This window comes from Lytechinus pictus, chromosome 18, assembly GCF_037042905.1.
Source record: "Lytechinus pictus isolate F3 Inbred chromosome 18, Lp3.0, whole genome shotgun sequence".
Classification (NCBI taxonomy): Eukaryota; Metazoa; Echinodermata; class Echinoidea; order Temnopleuroida; family Toxopneustidae; genus Lytechinus; species Lytechinus pictus.
The window spans coordinates 12,508,768-12,529,304 of record NC_087262.1 but is presented as its reverse complement, the minus strand read 5'-3'; the positions used below and the strand labels follow the sequence as shown (position 1 = coordinate 12,529,304).

General features: G+C 35.8%; 1 protein-coding gene across 1 annotated transcript; it reads right to left on the bottom strand.

Annotated features, from left to right (window-relative positions):
* Positions 1-1,362: 1,362 nt before the first annotated feature.
* Positions 1,363-15,489, bottom strand: LOC129281150 (voltage-dependent anion-selective channel protein 2-like). Its single transcript, XM_054917091.2, has 9 exons — positions 15,277-15,489; positions 10,606-10,703; positions 9,926-9,975; positions 9,138-9,222; positions 8,314-8,434; positions 7,262-7,372; positions 5,046-5,162; positions 3,814-4,022; positions 1,363-2,633 (listed from the first exon to the last, which is right to left on the bottom strand). The coding sequence occupies exons 2-9, from the start codon at positions 10,670-10,672 to the stop codon at positions 2,542-2,544; spliced, it is 852 nt and encodes a 283-aa protein (XP_054773066.2). The 5' UTR covers positions 10,673-10,703; positions 15,277-15,489; the 3' UTR covers positions 1,363-2,541.
* Between the last annotated feature and the right edge of the window lie 5,048 nt (positions 15,490-20,537).

The following is a 20,537-nucleotide window of genomic DNA, read 5'->3' as shown; positions in this document are numbered from 1 at the left end:
TTTTTCATTATGCTTGTTGGATTTTTCTGTTTTTATTCAAATCAACTTCTTGTTGGGGTAGACTTGTCCTTTAATATGAGTGAGCTGATGATTCATCTCCCCACTTATCTTTTTTATATTTTATTGAATGAAATCATATTTGTCTACTTCTACATCCTAGAGTGTATAAAAAGATTATGTACTGATTTAAAGTGTTAGTTATTAATTCTCTATTTTCTTACAAGCGAGACATGTAATATATATGAAAATATAAAATATTTCATGTAATAAAATAGAAAGAGGGACCGCGACATCACAAGCCCCCCCCCCCCCCCCTGCATTTTCATACAACATGCATGTACCGGCAACCGTTTTCCAAAAATATTGCTTTATTTTTAATTTGATAAAATTGTTAATTTTTAGCAGTAATGAATTTTTTTGGCATTATGTTCATTTAATTTACTAATTTACTCTCAAGGAGCCTGTTTCAAAAAGATTTGATATAACAAATGCACATTTTCTATATTTAGTTTGTCAGCAAATCAAATTGAATGTTTCAGTAGATTTAAACTGTTATTGTAAATTATAACAAGTTTTATGAAACAGGCCCCATGTGAATCTGCCCATGTTAAATCTTTTGGGACCACAGAAATCTATTTGACTTAGGCAAAATTTGACTTAAGGCCACTGCACACCTTACGACCCCACTGGTCTGCTACTGAGGGGACACAAATCGCAAGGTAGTCATAAGCCTCGACACCGCACACCTTGCGATCCGACTACCATGCTCTCTGCGACTCGCGCATGAGCCTTTTGTTTTTTGCCATAACTACTGAGAAAATGACGCTTACTACTGCGTATGTGCATCATGTGTCGGTATTCTGTCTGATTGGCTGGAAAATGGATTGAGCTTGCGATCCAGTTGTAAGGATTCAACATGTCAAATCCTTACAATTTGTCTCTGATCGGTCTGCGACTCTCAAACTGACAAGAGTTGTGACGTCACATCTCCCCTCACCAAGTTGCAAGCAAGTCGTAGACCAGTCGGGTCGTAAGGTGTGCAGTGGCCTTCAGATGATGTGAACCAATCAGGTGGGTGTTTCATAAAGCTGTTCGAAAGTTACGAGCGACTTAACAACTGATCCTTTCTTGTGGTAAATGGTACACAAAAAATTTTCACTGGTGGCCAATTAGCAAGTAAGAATGTATCACCAGTCGTTCTTAAAGTCGCTCATAACTTAAGAAAGACTTTATGGAACACCACCCGATATGTGTGCATTTTCTGGTCTGAAAGTGACTTATGAAAGGTTGAATCTAATAGGCAGAATCTATTGTAGAATTTAGATTATACACACAAAAATAAATCACGATGCACAGGACATGTTAAATTATTCAGAGACTTTATTCCCACGAACAGTCGGTAAGTCAAGTCGGTCATTTCACTACATCACTTTACCAGTTTTTTTTTCTTCATGTAAATAAAGCATTGCATACACACATCATGTTGTAGGGTTCAACATCGCACATCTTTAATTTTAAAGACCTCTAACGGAAGAGGCTGCCGTTTAGACACACAGCACGGCAGCATGTTCAATTAGAGCTCGCATCATGGAAAAAATATATATATAGATATGCAGCAGTGCATGGTAACACATATATTCAAGTGATTGGTTAATATCATTCCCGAATTTTTGCAATACCCCCACTGCCAAGAACGGAATAGTGTATGACAAACAATGACCAATCTGAATTCCACAAAATATCACTATATAATACACAAGGAAAATTTAGAACCTTCAAACTACAAAAAAGAAAGCCATTACCTTTACTACATACACACAGATGTCAACAGTAACATGTCAACGATATAGTTTATTATTAATTTCTAGAACAGGATTATTATACCACTATAAAGGGATGAGTTTACATAGATTAAGATTGCTAATTACCATGGGGGGGGTATGATAATTCCTTCTAATGGCGGTTTAAAATTCTGATGAATGAATTGCAACAAAGTGCACAACATTCAAATTAAGAATACTCATCAGGAAAGTATCAAATAACTACGTACAATCAATCTTCAGTGCATATAATCATAATATATATATAGATTTTTACTCTGGTTAATCCAATCACACATTTACAACCTTCGCAAGAGTGTTTAGAATGTGGTCATTTTTAGCACATAATCAAGCAATGACCCTAATCACCTTTCAAGTCCATTTGAAAAAGAAATGTGCGAAAGCCCCGCGAGAAGAGAAGGGAAGAAGTTAGGATGGGGGGGGGGGGGGGTGATCATTTTTTGCCTGGCATTTCAAAGTGGGGGATTGCCGTTTATAGGGGAGAGTACAAACAATGTTTTTTTTTCCTCCTCCTGTCTTGTATTGCAAACATACCATTCCCTGCTCATTCATCTTAAAGTTACTACACTCATTGCAATGACGACCTCTCTCCTTGCCCATGCGAAGGGGAACCATAGATCACATCTTTTCTTACACTCTTTTGATACATCAATCTGTCTTGTTAAATACATGGTGGTTAAATTGGCGAGGTAAGCGGATATTACGCCTCAAGGTCGAGTCCCACACCGAGTTTGTGTCCGCCTTGGTTCAGGCTCTTTCCATCGATGAGGGTTGAAAGGGTCATCTTTACTCCTGCGACAAAGGAAGAATACATAAAGGAATTCATGACAGAATGGTAAGAGTACCTTGCCATTTGGTCTACTACCACTTCACTTTCCATTTGGTCTCATTTCAAATAAAGGAAGGAAAAAGGATATAATTCATGATAAAAGGGTTACTGGGTAAATTTTAATCCTAGTAAATTACCACTTGGTCTACAGGCAGTACGTCTACTAACCATATTTGGTAAAATAGCCATTTGGCCAACTTACCATTTTGTCTAATTTCCAATTTGGCTATACTCATTCCATCCAATATCCACTTGGTCTATGATTACATGTCTTATTTATGAACCCAAGTTTTCATTTGACAAGTGCAAATTAAATACATAAAGTGGAAATCGGACAATCTGGCCAACCCTGACAGCCAAGGAATAAGAACAAATTTTCGGCATTACTCCTATGTGTTTAAGATTGCATGCCCGATCTGTAATGAAAATCATAAATCAGAAAAAATTGGAACCAGTGGGATTCAAACCTGCCATCTACTGCTTTCGGGGCAGCGACTTAACCACCAGGCTCTTCTGGTTCATGGCTAAATCACAATGAACTGGAATTCAAATACCCTCAATCCTCTTCTTTCTGACTCATTAATATGCAAATACAGTCCGCCGTGGACAACAGATAGTAGATAAAGAGGCTTTCATTACAGATACCGAGTTATACCGAGTTTTTTTACCTGACTGCTAAGAAAGCACGAATGCCTGTGAGCAAGCAACCAGGTGACCAACGGCTTAGGGTCCTCTCTGAGGGACCTGGTAATGAGGATAAATGCCTTACCAAAGGGTAATAGCGCACCACTTGGGAATCGAACCCGGGTCACCGGAATCCGAAACCCCCGCTCTACCGACTGAGCTATCGCGCCATCAAGCATGCAATCTTAAACACATAAGAGTAATGCCGAAAATTTGTTTACAAATTATAATTTCCTCCTATTAAAGCCTCTTTATCTACTAGGAACAAATTAATAATGAATTTCCAGAAATAGGAACATACTTATATTTCAAAATCAATATGACAGAAAATTGTTCACAGAACTAGGAACACATGGTTTAAATTAATATTTCCTCCAAAATAGGAACAGGTATGCAAGTTTAACTGCACTTGACGGAATTGCCGTAATATCTAGCTGAATGAAAATCACAATTCCTTACCTGGCCTTAGGGTTTGTGTGTATCCAAGTCCGACCTGGCTGGTGTTGCTGACCTTGGCGTTGAGGTAAGCATCAGAGTCCAGCACGTATTTGGCGCCAAGGGCAAAGCGGGTGGTGTTGGTGGTGGATGCCCAGCCAACATTGATGGCCGTCTGGAGGTTGTCGTTGACCTTCTGGTAGATGGAACCGCTGAAGTCGGATCCCTCGTTACTGTGGGTGTGAGGAAGGTATTCTAATTCAAATCAAATCCATTCATTAATTCAAAAAAATATTTCACATCTCTTCACAAATACCCCATCCCCCCCCCCCCAATATCAAAATTATATTCACAGCTTGACAATGACCTACAAACAAACAAATATATGACAACTGCCAGATGTAAGGGACAGACAAGATATTCACCTCTTCACCAATATCAATGATTTGGGTATCATATTCTTTGTTAGAATATGCTTTAAACAAACAATGCAATAAACAACCCTCTTAGGAGGCAAATTACTTAAAGGACAAGTCCACCCCAACAAAAAATAGATTTGAATAAAAAGAGAAAAATCCAACAAGCATAACACTGAAAATTTCATCAAAATCAGATATAAAATAAGAAAGTCATGACGTTTTAAAGTTTCGCTTAATTTCACAAAACAGTTATATTCACATCCTTGTTGGTATGCAAATGAGGAGACTGATGACATCACTCACTCACTATTTCTTTTGTATTTTATTATATGAAATATTCCTATTTTTTAATATGAAATATTCCAATTTTCTCCCTGTTGTCGTGTGAAACAACGATTAATTCCTCCCTGAACATGTGCAGTTTGCATTGTTTAATACTATATGGTTCAATCAAGTTGGTCCTTATTGTCAAATTTGTAAAAATGAAATATTGTATAATAATAATAACAAAAGAAATAGTGAGTGAGGGACATCATCGACTGTCTCATTTGCATGTCACAGAGTTGTGCACATCACTGTTTTGTGAAAAATAAGCGTCACTTTAAAATGTCATATTTTACTCATAACTTTCTTATTTTACATCCGATTCTGATGAAATTTTCAACATTATGCTTGTTTGATTTTTCTCTATTTATTCAAATAAACATTTTTCTGGGATGGACTTGACCTTCAAAGCCGCAATTCCACTTTTCTGGGACACGCGATAGAGTGATTGCCTGATCCATTCCTACTATTCTCTTTCAACCCAAAAATGACAAAATAACAAAGGTAACTTACACTGCTGTGTGAAGTTGGAAATCAGATGTCTTGTAACCAAGTGCAAAGTTGCTCTTCTTCAGTTTTGATTCAGCTGTATCAAATGAAACCTGGAAACCAGCCAGCCATCCCTCATACCTGTTTAAAAAAATACAAATTCATGAGACGAAAGAAAAAGAATTTTACACTTACTATCATTCGTAAAATACTAATGGCCGATTGTTGCATGTTCACATATCTACTATCAACCAATCAATCATTGTAAATGTGCAGCCGACTGCAAATTTCTTATTAATAGTAATGGGGTCCAGGGCCCTATAATAGCGATTAATCACTAAATGAAATGGCCTATCAAGATCATTATTGCATGTGTATTTTGCTCAGTAGACAGACTAGGAACCAATCAGAATTGCTCTTTCATATCGGCGATTAATCACGCTGTTAGATACGATGTCCACATCTCAAGTGATCTTTAGATTCTCTTTATCAATCGCCTACTCCCCCAAATATGCCCTTTCTGTGCCCTTTAACATCATGCCCCAGGGTTCCCAGCTGTAAAAAAAAAAAAATCCCTGATAATTATTTAAACCCATTCCCAGTTTCTCATGTTCTCTAAGTTATTGCAGTGAATTACATGTATTTTCAGTATAAAAACAATAATGTAAAACTAATTAGTATCACCATAACCAGTCATTCAATGGATGTTATTTTGATATGCAACAAAATACAGTGGTCTGGGCGTGCCTTTGACTTTTGGGCTGATCGAAATTCCCTGATTTTTCCCTCATTTGAGGCATTTTTTCCCCTGATTTGAGGTATATTTTTATCAAATTCCCTCATTTTTCCCTGACTGGAAAAAGTAAAATAATTTTCCCCGATTTCCCTGATGGGCTGAGAACCCTGTGCCCCCCCCCCCCAAGCTTCTTGACCATGTATCATGCAGAAAAAATGCTGGCAATATCTTTTTAAAATTCGGGCTCAATATTCACACAAGAAATGCATGGTTTTCTCTTCACAAATTTATAGAGAAAAATGATTAGGTGATCATACCCCCCTCCAAAGCTCTTTACTAGTCTGCAAGCACAGACTCATATTTGACACTTTAACAAATAACAGGTCTAGAGTAAAGACTAGACACTAAAGGCTCTGTCTGTGTCAAGTAAGAGCCAGCCACAATACACGGTGAATCTAGTCTCAATACTTCAGCCTCTGCACTATGCACTATGCGAAGTGCGAAAACCAAGGGTCTGTGCCTGCAGACTAGCTCCTTATAGTGAACTGAGAAGCAGTGTTAATTGCGCACAATCAATGATGCTCACTCCTGCATTCCTACCCCTATTCCTAAACGCTTGAAATTGGAATATATTGCTAGCACAATAAATGCTTAAGATTAAAAAGAAATCATGAATCATGACAAATCATGGCCAGCTCTTAAACCTAATTCTCCGGGGGGGGGGGCCATAATGGCCCCCTCGACAATTTTCGCGATATAGCTGCTCAAAATTTTTTGACCTCGCCGCTCACTGACTTTTTACTTTCAAGTCTCGCGCAAATTTGTGACGCCCGGGTACGTGGTTACGACATTACGCAACATTATGAAAGTGCATGTCAGACCCCAAATTGCTCATAAACGTGATTTCATGTACAAATCCAAGCAGATTGTGTATTAGCCAAAATTCATAAATGTATCATTATTAATACTTTTACTGATTAAACTTAATTAATTTTGCCTTGTTTATGATCAGAATTAAGTCTGGAACGATTTCCATCGAAAACAATAAAAAAACATAAAGTAAAAAAACAAAGAAATACATAAGAAATTTAAAAAACAATGAAATACATATGAAATCGGTCTTGGTACCAGAATGTTTTTCATTCACAATTGTTAGGAATGCTATAAAGAATTATTTTCACCAAAAAATAGCATTCTAAGAGCGTTATTTAGTGAATCAGAGCAAAACGTATGATTTCATGAATGAATTAACATAATTAATTCATATAAAATATATGAATTCAGTGAAATTTACCAATGCAACTGCGTAGATTACGTCATTCTCTACCATCATGCAAATTTTCGTTGTGATCGCGCAATCTGCGGCTGAGATCTTAAGGGGGGCCATAATGCCCCCCCCCCCCCCCCGGAATGACAAGAATCAAAATACCCCGGGAGATTTATGGTTAAATTAGCAATGAAATAATCCCAAGCGGGTTAACAATGGGATAGATTTCACACTTACCCTACAACACCAGTACTGTGTATGGTTGGTCCTGCAAAGTCAAAGTCAACGTCTGCTGTAAGGTTGATGTAGTCCCTCTTGTATGCCGTCTTGATCTGACCGCTCTTCTTACTGCAAAAAAAGAAAGTACATAAAAATCACAAATGAATATTAATGAGAGAATTATAAGGACAATTTTATAAACTGATCTTGCCCCTTTATATGTTTGACATCCATTTTTCTCCATTTTGATACTACACTCATTGAATAGCCCAGTTTAGGTAGAGGCTGCGGCTAATATCTCTGCTATTAAGCTAAACGTAAGCAATATGTCTGAAACAGTGATACTACAGAGGGTGCGAAGCAACCACAGCTGACACAACCTCGTCTTGCCTTAGTTGTTTTCTTTTTATCCACGATGCCGTGTAGGTTTTACGTAAAAAAAGAAATCACCACCAGACATTTGCTGATAAAAAGAAAACAGCTAAAGCAAGTTGGGGGTGTTTAGGCAGAGCTTGCTCTGCAGTAACTGAATAATTTTCCTGGTATCGCATCGCAATTTGCTCTACATTTTTGAAAGACTGCTATGCATAAAGTCTTTCGTATAGCATATTTTTACATAGGACTGTACATTACTTAGTTGAGAGCTTTTCTCTTATGACCAAAAATGCTATTCAAATTTGTAAAGCAAAATTATTCCCTGAGTACCCATTTGTAGTCTTGCCACATCAGACGCATTGTTTATGTTTTGCATTACAGCATAAAACTTTTAAAAGCAAGGACAAAATTTGCAGCATCTGCCTAGAATCTAAGCAACTCCATGAATTTTTCAAGCAATGATGATTTGTTATTAAAATATTTTTTTTAAATATGTTCTGGCAAATATTTTTCAAATTCACTTCAGAGTTACTTCATCACATGCTTGTCTATAAATGAACAACTTCTGATATGTATCACTATACAGTACTTTTCAAGATTAGGGGTCTTTAAGATGAATATCATGATAAAAACATCAATGAATTTTTTGTATCCATGATAGACTTGTGGCATTCCAATTCTAAAGTGGAACTTACCCCGTCTGTGGTGAGAAACTTGTGTCTAGTGTGAGCTTAACTCCCTGTGCAATCTGGTCCTCAATTGTTACTTCTGTTGATAACTTGTTGTCTGTGTCCCACTTTTCCTTGAATGATAGACCTACAGATTGAGCCATAACACGGATGTGCATACACATAAATGAAACAGTACATAGACCAACATCATCAACAAAAGACTGATTCCACAGACATGCGCCTCCTGCCTGAAATGTGCACACTGGGAATCTATCAATTTTCAATGCATAAGGGTACCTCACATACTTAAATGCCCTTTACTGGACAGGAAATGTGAAGTTACCGAAAAAGAGTCATTTCATGTTTTGATAACCACAAATCCTTGCCCCTATCAATGTCAACGTACCATATTCATGAACATAATTTTCAATCACTCCAGTTTACTTCACCCTGTAACATATTACCTGGGCCCCGTCTTACAAAGAATTACGATTGATCCGATCAATCGTAACTCTATGGAAATCCATCAGTGTCATACATGGGCAAAATTTCAAATAACTTTGGCAAATGAATTTCAATTGCAATGTCACAGAATACCAAACACAGGGGCCTATTTTGTGAAAGCATTTTAAGTCATGCACGACACCATTTCTATAGAGCCAAGCTGGACAATTATCGTCTCTGAACAGAACACTAGTGTGCTTTCAAAATGCAATTCCATGTGTCTGCATTCTGTATAATCAGTGTATTGTCCTGCTTGGCTTTCCATAGAGAAGGTGCCGAGCTGGAGTTACGGCACTTTGATGAAACAGGCTACAGGATTTTGGGAAATTAAGAAGCAGACATACCATATTCTTTCCATGAATACTTGGTTTCAAGGCTGGAGTCTACCTTTCCTGTATCGTTATTTGAGGACGATGACACAGTGAAACCCTACGAGGAAAAAAAAAAGAAAGAATGTCAGGGTAAATGTATCCAACCAGTGCAAGTCTGTGCAACACTATGCTTGTGGACATTTCCTAACCTACCTGCAGAAAATATATTTAAATTGGAGAACACTTCTATAAATGCACAATTTGTTTACTTAAATTTTAAAATAGAAATACAAGCAAGATAACTTATCCTTCAAGTGTGTGCATAATGAACATAACCTCAAAGAATCAAGATGTTTTCAATAATCACTTTCTATAGTATTTTATTTTTACGGTTATTTTTATATTTTTCGTTTTTGTTGTTGGAGAAATATTCCAGTAATTTCTATATGACTGACTGTGTCATGTAATATTTCCTGTTATGCCAATCACAGAGGTGAAACCAACTCAAGACTGACCAAAGCCATAACATCATTTCCGATTGCATACCATTGGTCGATTTGGAGTCAGTGTCCTTAATGTGACTGCATCATAAATATTGCATCAGTTGGGGAACTAAATGTACATGTGAGTCAAATGAAATTGCTCATTTGATAATTTGATATCACAAAGATTAAAACAATATAATTTAATCTTGATTTCCTCAATATGATTCATAGGATAGTCTTATCTAATAGAGCACACTCCCAAAGTGCACTCCCTTCATCAAATCTTGATGTGATGACCTAGCGTATAACAAATTTTGCACTGGAATTGAAACTTACCACATTATTGCTCGTTGTTGTCTTAGCATCCAGCTTTACAAATCCAAAGCCTGAAAAAAATAGGGAAAAAATGTGTTGACTCCTTCACATCCTCTTTATAAATAGCAAATTCATATTTCTATAATAAACTGTTAAGAAACAAATCAGCATATATTTCTGTTGCATGAACAAGAGTTCAAATTTCTATCAAAAATTTTATAAAAATAGTTATAATTATTTTCATAAATTGTTATCACTCTTTGTATTGTATTTGTATAAATACAAAGAGTGCTAAAATTGATTTAAAAATAAAAAAAGAAAAATTACTTCAAACTTGGGATCATATAACTTACTGCATGACTTTTCAAACGACTGGATCATGTTCTTGACTTCTTGTTAATCTTTGTAGGTCAATTTTGTGTTGAGAATTTGAATGCAAAATGTTTGTCAAAATTTGATGAAGGTTTTTTTTATAAGTCCCAATTTTATTTTTCTAAAACACCAGATGGCACAAAAGCATGGTCCAGCCATTTGTACAGTTGTGCGTTACTCCACAAATACCTTTACGAGACACCATCCTGGAAATCATGATGTACATGTATGTTAAATTGCTCCTAATTTGATTTATGACGGATTTACATGTACAAGGGTAAGGGTGTAAATCACTTCAAATACTTGAGAAAAAAGTCAGATATGCTTACCAAATCCCTTGCCAAAGATATCCCTGGCACTCTTTCCAAGATCACAATATGCAGAAGGGACAGCCATTTTTGAATTTATATGTTGGTGGTTGCTGGAGCTACAAAAATGAAAGATGGATAAATAAAATACACACACTTGCTATTAAACTGGTTGATTACCAAACACAGTAAATCCCATAGGCTTTAAACAGGAACGATCCGGCTCCAGAGGGAAAAGATTAAGAGTGCAAACATTCATGTAAATTTATTATCAAACATATTTTCTGTACAGTGGTTTATGCCCCATAATAATCATAATAATGGTGGCTACTTATATAGCTCATGGCGCTTCAAGAAAAATAAACATACACACAAACAATTGAAAACGAAAAATAGAATTTTGAATTCTCCTGTGTAAAACACAATAAATTGTTAATGAGAGAGGAACAAATAAGTTTGCAGTTGGGACTTGGAATGGTATTGTTTAACATTTAAAAAAAGAATTGCCTAGAGCATTTCATTTATTCATTAGAAATTAGTTGGCCAACAAGCAATGCATAGGGAAAATAAAGAATTATTAATGCACAATATTGAACAGTTATATGGACTGTTTTCTCAAAATAAATCCACTATTAAAGAGACTAGGTTCTTTAAATGCCGGTAAGGAGTGTACAGAATTAGTTTCTTTTCATAGTGCACCATTGACACATGTACCAGAGCTGTGGTATGCTGTACACTCTCAATTATACATGCGAGTCACAAGAAAAAAAAACATGAAGTTAAGGGAGGATGATTACGCAATTAGAACTTCCAATCGTACAGAAGAAGCGTCATAAACAGATGTACATTTTATGCATGTCAAAATGAAAATAAAAACATTTGTGGCAAATTTGCAAATTGAAGCCTCCTGACCTCTGAAAATGTCAATGACTTATCATACATGTAACTGCTTGAAGAACTTCTCTTTATACAATACAAAAACACAGTAGAGAGATCTTCTGTCTGAATGGTGATGAAATTAAAGTGATTATTGCGCAATTCAAATAGCACCTGATTTTACGACTCACTATGATGTACGTGTAGCCAGGCCTATGTACATGTAGGCTCAACAGGAAGAGAGAAAATGTGTTATATAATTCAGTTCCTTTATTCCTGGTAAACTTAAATACCTGTATTAAAGGGGAGTTAACTGTGTGTGGTGTCTGTCATTGACGGTGTGCATGAATAGCTAGTCACAATATGTACATGTACCTTTCAGTTAATTCAGATAATAAATTAGCCTTTAATTTTATTTGAATAGAGGAACTAAAATTTTTCTACAGGAAAACAATTGTTTATATATAACTACTTTTTGGTAACATAATTATTGTGGTATGAATGCAATGAGAACAGTAGTTAATTAGCAGCTACTATTCATATGGGTTTACATTACAAGACTACATGTACATTGCTGAGAATCATGCATTATGGGTTAAGAATCTGGTCAGGTACAAGTATTTGGGGACTTGAGGTGGCTCCTGGTTTGTTATTTGCTTTAAAGCTCACATTGTTGCTTTTCTTTAATACAAAAATACTGAAAAAGAGGTTAACTCCCAACAGCTCATTGGAGCACAGGGCAAATTATTCATCCAAGGCCATTAAAGGCCATGGCTTTAAATGTCATTTTTACTGGCATTCGTGCCCCTCTGACTGACTTTGGAGACTTGTGATTTGTTTTGGGGTTTCCCCATATGTGCTGAAATATAGAAATGTGAAAAGTGGTCTTGTCCTAAACAATGAAATTCAAGCCCCAAGAGCTTGAGTTCCCTTTTCAAATGTTATTAATCCGATAATACTGAACCTATCTAGGCATCTCTTAAGGGTGCAGCTTCATGTTACCCAGTCTCCTTCATGGGAGCTGCTCTCGAGAGAGTGAGCTTTAAGGATGGTATTATCATATCAAACATGCGATAATTTCTACACTCAACAAGAATTTTAACCCACACTTACATGTTGATGGAATGCTTGGTTTATCTTCCTTAACGAAGATCATTGACAAATAATGTACCAAGGAAATCATTGTATATTCATCTTCCTATTTCATTGCTTTTTCTACCCTCAACTTTTAATTGCAGAATTATCAACAATTTGTACCGAATGAAGGAGCAACTCTGTCTCTGGCACTCCATGTTATCAACATGTAATTTAACATGGGATCACAAAATCATGAAGTCCTGCTTCTTGATGTCTCCCACAGCGACAAGATACAAAAATTTTCACCATTGCTGAACCAACATCATTTACAACACTCAACTTGGATGTGGACAACATGAATCATACATGTATGTATATGCTGCTTGCAAGAATCAAAGGAAAAATAATTTGTTGAAGTTCAGTGGTCGTGGCTACTACCGGTACCGTAAGGGCACTAGTATTCAACCCGTTTGGAGAGTTTCCTCAAATATATAGAAATATAGAATTTACCTGAATTTCAGACCCGTCTTATTTCCAAGAGCAAATGCTGGTTATTCTTTTTCCGTTATTTTTTTCTTCAACCAGTTGACTGTGTGCGCGGGCGATCGAATTATACGGCGACGGATTTTGGTACTAGTATTCAACCCGTCGGCACTAGTATTCAACCTAGCGATGAAAGATGGCCCTGTCTCTCAATCTGCCCTTGTCCCATCCGACTATGGACTAGACCATTTGAGATGAGACCAAACAGGGAATTAATCAAAGCCAGAGATTTACATAGATCTAGATCTAATTTGGCAATCTAAACCCTTTTGAGATTTGCTATCAATCCTCACTAGGTTGAATACTAGTACCATTCAGTGCAAAAGGCCATCGCCGCATAATTCGATCCTCCGCGCATACAGTCGACAGATTGACAAAGAAAACTTCGACAACAGATTACCCTGGAAATAACAAAGGTGTGAAATTAAGATAAATTCCCTATTTCTAAATATTTTGGGGAATATGTCAAAATCTTTGAATTATGCCGGGTTGAATACTAGTACCCATACGGTACTTGCTAATGGCAAATTTCAACAATTTTTTTTTCTTGTGATTCTTGCAACTCGATTCATGAGCATCCACATCAAATAAAAGTTTGTTCGTGAAGACCTTATATTGGCTGGGCTTTGCTCAGCTATAGTACATTAATAAAGGGAAGTTCATCCTGACAAATTGGATTTAACAAACAGAAAAAAAATAAAACCTGGTGAAAGTTTTATGATAATCCATCAAATATGAGAATTGAGAGTTATGAACTTCAAATTACATTATTTTAATGGAACATGATAAATATTTTTTAAAGGATATGAAATGATGAGTCTTATGAAATAGACGCTATTCACCCCTCAAATAAAATCGTTTTCACTATTTAAAAGAAATTAAAAAAAAAAATTCATATCATGCAACAAATGGAGTTGCTCGAATGTGCCGTCACAAATCAAAATCTTATTGTTCTTCGCCAAGCAGCTACAGACGCATATCCAAGGATATGTGTCATGTGGCTTGGACTTGGTGAAGAACAAAAAGAACAAGATGGCGACGTTAACATCGCGGCAATTTTTCCCTGTCTTTTCATATTTTTCTTGTTTTAATGAATTCTTGTCTAAAAATGAAATCAATGTCGGAAATTAAGTTGTATCCCATTTCCATGATTTAGGGCTAGATATAGATCTTTTACTAAGTTTTAGAAGTAGAAATCTTGGGGGTGAAAATTTCAGTTTTTTCGTGGTAAACGCACATGAATGGGACGCAATCCTTGGCTTCATGGAGAGTAAGCATACTTTAGTGTTCTTGAAATGATTTTTACTCGCTGTTAGGAGCCTCCTCAGCTCAGGCTCCTGGCTAGCCTCACTCACAGTCACGTATTGCGAAGTTTAGTATACTAACCTCGCACCATGAACCGCGTTTGGCAGTGGATTTCTAACCAGTGGGTCGCGCGTGCTGCGACCCCACTTCTGGTGTCCACAACACACGACTTCTATGGCTTGATTTTTCTGTGCGCGGCGGCATGTAATGGACCCTGGCCTTGAGTGGGCTAGCCTCGCCTTCAATCATGACATGTCCTTTCTAATTCTAAATTCTAAAGAATTTTTCTTCTCGACTTCCGACACGGGCTTGACCTGTCCTCGACATTTCTTTGTCAAAATCTATTTTTTATCTCACTCATATCTATTCATCTAACGTTAATTATTCATACTTTTTAAGACCAACAATCAACACATCAATTGACCGATCTTGACTTGTTCATGATTTGTTGCAAAATTTTGTGCTCATTCCGAACCCAAAAATTCAGTTCACAAAATCACGGTAAAAATCATGATTTGATCAGTAAATATGCCTAGATACAGAGAGAGTTCCTTTTGCAACAGGCACCCTAACCCCATATATACTTTCTGTCCCTTTTACTTGGAATGGAATCTTGGGTGACTGTCGCTGTCGCAAAAATCCAAAATGAGCTCTTCCCCTGGATTCTGTTCAGCATGCACATTAAACGTGCAGTGCAATGGCGAATCTCAATCGACATGAAAATTTCTATCATGTTCACGCTATTACATCGAAAATATAACATTATGAGCTGAAAATTTCGAGAACCTTAGAGACATTGACTATTCTAGATTAATTAAAATCGGTTACGTGGTTATCATATTCATTAATGGATATCAAAAATAGTAAAATAAGTGTGGAGTTTGGCCTTACCAATGGAGCAAGACGCCGGTAGAAGTTGCAAGCTAGCTGACGTACGCGCACTTGATCTACACGTGCATTTCCTATGGAGAAAATCGCACACGCTTTAAATGGCCTTCACTCAACGAACGCGTATGAGGTCATCCAGTTTTCCATTACAAAGCAATGCAATCGCACGTAGAAAATACTGCGGAGGTTACCGGATATGCTTGCACGGTCAAACTTGTTAGGTATTTAGACGGGTTTCTCGGTTTGGCTCAGGGCACACATGCATGCTTGGCAAAACTTTACCCAATGAAAACTGCTCCATCGACCACGCCCCCTTCTAATAAAACTTTTCTCAAACTTTCGTATTAGATCTAAGTAATTTCCTTCCTTTCTATTGATATTTATCAAGATAGATCTTGATTTGTATAAAATTCCACATTTTTCAACATATGTTTTATAATAAGTTTTGTGATTATAAGAAAGTGGACTTGAAATTATGTGTATGGCATGCTATAGGCCTGTGGTATATATAGAGTCCCATCTATAATACCGGTAATCATTATATTTCACTATGATTTCCATCATCATCATCATCATCTGGTATACGGGAGTGAGGTAATCATGTAGATCTCCTGGTCGTCGACGAAGTCATAATGGTAAACAAAATGCGGGACAAAATGCAAACTGATAAATATGATGCGTGTGTACGTGGATGTCGTCATGGTACATTGAACTGTTTGCTTTGTCAGAATTTATGTAATTTATCTAAGCCAGTTTTGAAAGAGACAATATAACGTGCAGATTATGATATAAGTGATTCCGGCAAGGCATTCCATGACCCAGCCGGGATCAAAGTAATATATGCTGAAGTAACTGATAAGTTTCAAAGAGTGACCACGGGTTGTATTATAATGGGACCTTTCGAAAAAGTATTCTGGGCTAAGTCTATCTAAGCCATTGAGTATCTTTTAACATGAATCATATCAGCCCTCTTATGACGGTAGTAAAGAGAGAAGAGTTGAAGCTTTTTCAACCTTTTAGTGTAGGTTAGAGAAGACATACCAGGAACCATTTTTGTAGCTCTCCTCTCCACCGCCTCAATTTTACGGTCAACATTTACAAAGCGTCGATTCCAAGACACGGCACAATATTCGAGATGTGGACGGACAAGAGTTTTAATTATATACAAAAAAATTTGAGGGGCTAGATATGGTGTATCGCGTACAATTCCTCAACTCCTTTCTATGAAAGAGGCTGTAATCCTTCTCTTTACACAATCAGTGCGCATTAATCATGCCTTAGAAATATGAATTTTGGCAAGGACTGTGCAGAAAATATGGGGAAAATTAAGCCATACATATAGTTTCAAGGCACCTGCCCTGAAAAAAAAATAGATCAAATAAATGAATTTAAAAAAATAATGAATTGATAAATAAATAAACAAATAAGTAAATAAATAAATGAATGAATAAATAAATGAATGAATAAATAAATGAATAAAATAAATAAATTAATAACTAAATGAATTAATTAATAAATAGTAAAACAGCTTTGCTGGAAGTTTATATTTTATACAGTAGATTTTACTTTGCACTCTTTCGATCTCCCCCCCCCCCCTCTCTCTCTCACTCTTTTCAAACTATCTTATTTTCAAACTATATTATGGTATAAATGTATACAAGTTAAGTTCTTAAAAGAGGAAATGCAGGACCCCCCCCCTTATCAACTTATTTGACTATTTATAACCTATGTCTCACATGTGCCATGTACCCTACATATACGTTCATGACAATCTAAAATAAAACAAATGTTCAATCAACAAATTTTAGAAGAGATAATTACCTTTTATTCTAAAAGTCTGTCAAGAACATAATAGAAAAATATGCATAAATAAATATACATTCACATCTATACCACAGAAGCACACATTACTAAAATGACATAGTAGAAAGAATATTATATTCTCTGTTCAACAACCCCCCACCCCCCCTCCAAACTCACGAAGTAATGATGCTCTATTAAAAAAAACCTTTCCTACGAAAAATCATCACTTTTCTGCCTATTGCATGACATACTAGTAGTTGTTTCAGCTATATGTATTCAGCCTTGTTTTAGTTACGGTACATTAAAATCAATATCAATCCATTAACACATCAGGGCCCCGTCTTACAAAGAGTTGCGATTGATCCAATTAGTCTCAACTGTATGGAAATCCATCCATACCATAATTTTTTCCTACAAGAAATTTGCAAATAGATCACACCGAATCTTCAAGAGAACGATGAATGTATGCATATACATCATATCTAGAAAACATTTAGCACAAATTTGCATTTTAGATGTTGCTGGCCATCCATAGTTGTCGTTGATCGGATCAATCACAATTCTTTGTAAGATGGGGTCCAGGTGAACTATGCAAGTGCAGTCAGGTCCTCACCATGCCGAGAGGCAATGTTTTTCAGTATTTGAGCATCTGACTCGAGAGGGCGGTTTGGGAGAATTTGAATCAGACTTCAAATCTTGGACTTTTATTTTTTCAGAGTCTTGCTCAATTTGTAATAATAAAAAAAATTCTTTGAAAAAAATTTCTAGGCAAGACTAAAACCTGTGTCAATGAGCTCGAAATGCAGGATTGGCTTACTGATTGAGCCACACGAATTGAGCTGATCGATGGTTCAGAAATTAAGCGATATCCTAACTTTTCATGTCACCATGAATACATAAGGCATAGTCTGACTAAATAAACCCTATACACTTATTCATGAAAGAGTTACAGCTACAGTATACTGCCCTCTCGTGTCCGGTACACCTGAGGCCCGTTGCAGAAAGAGTTGCAATCAAACGCAACTCTAAAAATCATGCGTAACTTGATTTTCAACCAATCAACAGCGCGCATTTTTTACTTGCGATTGATTTGTTGACTTGCGTTTAAACGCAACTCTTTCTGCAACAGACCCCAGTACTGACAACAAAAAATCGCTCCCAGGAGGGGGGGGGGGGTGCACTGGCATTACAAGGTGGATACCATGCATGCTCGCCTAATGATTTTCAATTTGACCCTGAACAAGTAACGATCCTTTGATCCAAGAGTACCCTAAACCAGTTTTTAGTTATTATGATTTCCCCACCTGATTAAGTCCTTAAATATTTCATTTCCATTTCAATCATTGGCATATAGAAATTACTAGATACAAATGATCAAACTCTCTTATTTTTCAAATTATTTTGATGAAATTTCTCCATTCTGCTTGAATAATTCATTCTACTGAATCAACTTTATTTCAGGGTGGAGCACCCCTTTAATCCAGAATCCAGACAGGAATAATCACATAATTATACACATGGCACAAATAAAAAGATTTCAGCTGAAAACGGAACATAACAAAAGAGTTAATACTTGAGTTGTTATCTATTTCTACTAGAGTATAAAATCTTCTATTTACTTCACATTGAAAGATTACAAGACAATCAATAAAAATCTGCATAGGAATTAGTTACAGAGTTATCCATTTTGAAAGAATGCCAAAATTGAGACATCAAATCATATTGTACTCATGATAAATCATATTACACACTATGAAATACACTTTGCATGTTATAATGGACTGCATATTAAACAATATTACTGATTGTTAAAAGGACTATTATTACACTTGTCCACGCAGCACATCCATGTCAATTCTGAAATGTCAGCAGATAAAATATATAAATAAAAGTAGTTTCTACTTTTATAATAAACAGTGATTGTCCACATAATACATTAGTTTCAAATTAAGACTGTGTAACAAAATGAAGTTGTGAAAATAGTTCTCCATTTTTCAAAATTGCATCTCTAGTCTTTTAAGTTTCATTGGAGTGATTGTTGATCATCATATTGTTTCATACAACACAAATAGCTGAATGACTGATCACAAAGATTGTAAAATGATACAATTCTTAAATACATATTTTATATCTGTCACTAAAGATAAATGAAATCAAATAAAACAAAACAACCACAAATTCTTTTGAACAAAAATGCTGATATAAAGCTTTTTGGAATATAATGAAGAAGTAGTTAAAATATAAACATGTTAAAACAAAATATGAATGAAGTTTGGCACATTGTACCTGTAACAATCTCAAGAAATGGTAGTTCAAAAACCAAAAGTATTAAAACAAAATAGATGAACTGAAGCTGGAAATAAGACATTGTAAACCACCAATCAGAATATCTGATTTTGGCACATATTATTGCCTGGAAAAGACAGACAAAATATTATTTGAAAGGAGAGTCAAATAAAGGAACGTGAGCTGCGATTTTTATGATAGAAATTTACAAAATATCTTCAAGACATTTAAAATACCAATCTGATATTATTTTTGCACATTTTGTCTGGGAAAAAAAACTCTTGGAGAGATTGATTGAAAGAAAAAGGAAATAAAGGGACATGAGTTGTGATATCTTCAATACATTGTAAAATAACAATCTGATCATATTTTTGGCACAAATTGACTGCAAAAATAAAATCATGGCATTATCGCTTAAAAAGAAAAGGGCCCATTAAAGGAACATGGGCTGTGATCTTTAAACATTGTAAAATACCAATATAATTGGTACATTATAACTGCAAAATCTCTTGCAGAAAGATTGTGTGAAAAACCATAACATAAACAGGACCCCTAAAATTTACTTCAAGATCAGACCTAGTTAGAAGCAAAACAGCTGATGTAAATTGTTCCAAGACAAACACATAATAACATTTGCCTTGAACAGAAAATGAATGAGAATAGTCAGTCATTTCACCCCTTCAGGTATTTTAAATCCCAATGTTTGGTTAGAAGTATATAGATTGTCTAGTTTGTAGTAAAGGCATAGGCCCGTATTCTGAAGTCAGGTTAAACTTAAACTCAGGTTTAAAGTTGTGGTTTAAATATGGATAGCCAATTGTTACATAAATCACTAACAGCAGAGATATCATATTTCAGCTCATTTGGCTCTCAAATCATTCATAATTGTCTAGGAAGTATAAATATATAATTGTCTTCACCATTGAAGAATCAGGAAAGGGCACAGTAAATATAAGAAACATACAACTTAATAAAAATTTTGACACTTTCGGCTTCCCATAACTTCAGCACAGAGTTAGACCATGGTCTAAGTTAAAACCTGACTTCAGAATACGGGCCATAGTATATTTATCATCATTATTTTGTATTTCCAACTTTAGTAGGCTGGTTTACCTAAATTGTAATTTGTAATATGATAATTCTTTACTCAGTACATTTCCTTTTTTGTTTGTTAA

Excerpts from the sequence above, each read along its gene's own strand:
- LOC129281150 (XM_054917091.2), bottom strand. The coding sequence starts at position 10,672 with ATGGCTGTCCCTTCTGCATATTGTGATCTTGGAAAGAGTGCCAGGGAT. Across the intron at positions 8,435-9,137 it reads GTATTCATGGAAAGAATATG|GTCTATCATTCAAGGAAAAG; the intron begins GTATGTCTGCTT and ends CTCAATCTGTAG. Across the intron at positions 2,634-3,813 it reads CACACAAACCCTAAGGCCAG|GAGTAAAGATGACCCTTTCA; the intron begins GTAAGGAATTGT and ends CCTTTGTCGCAG.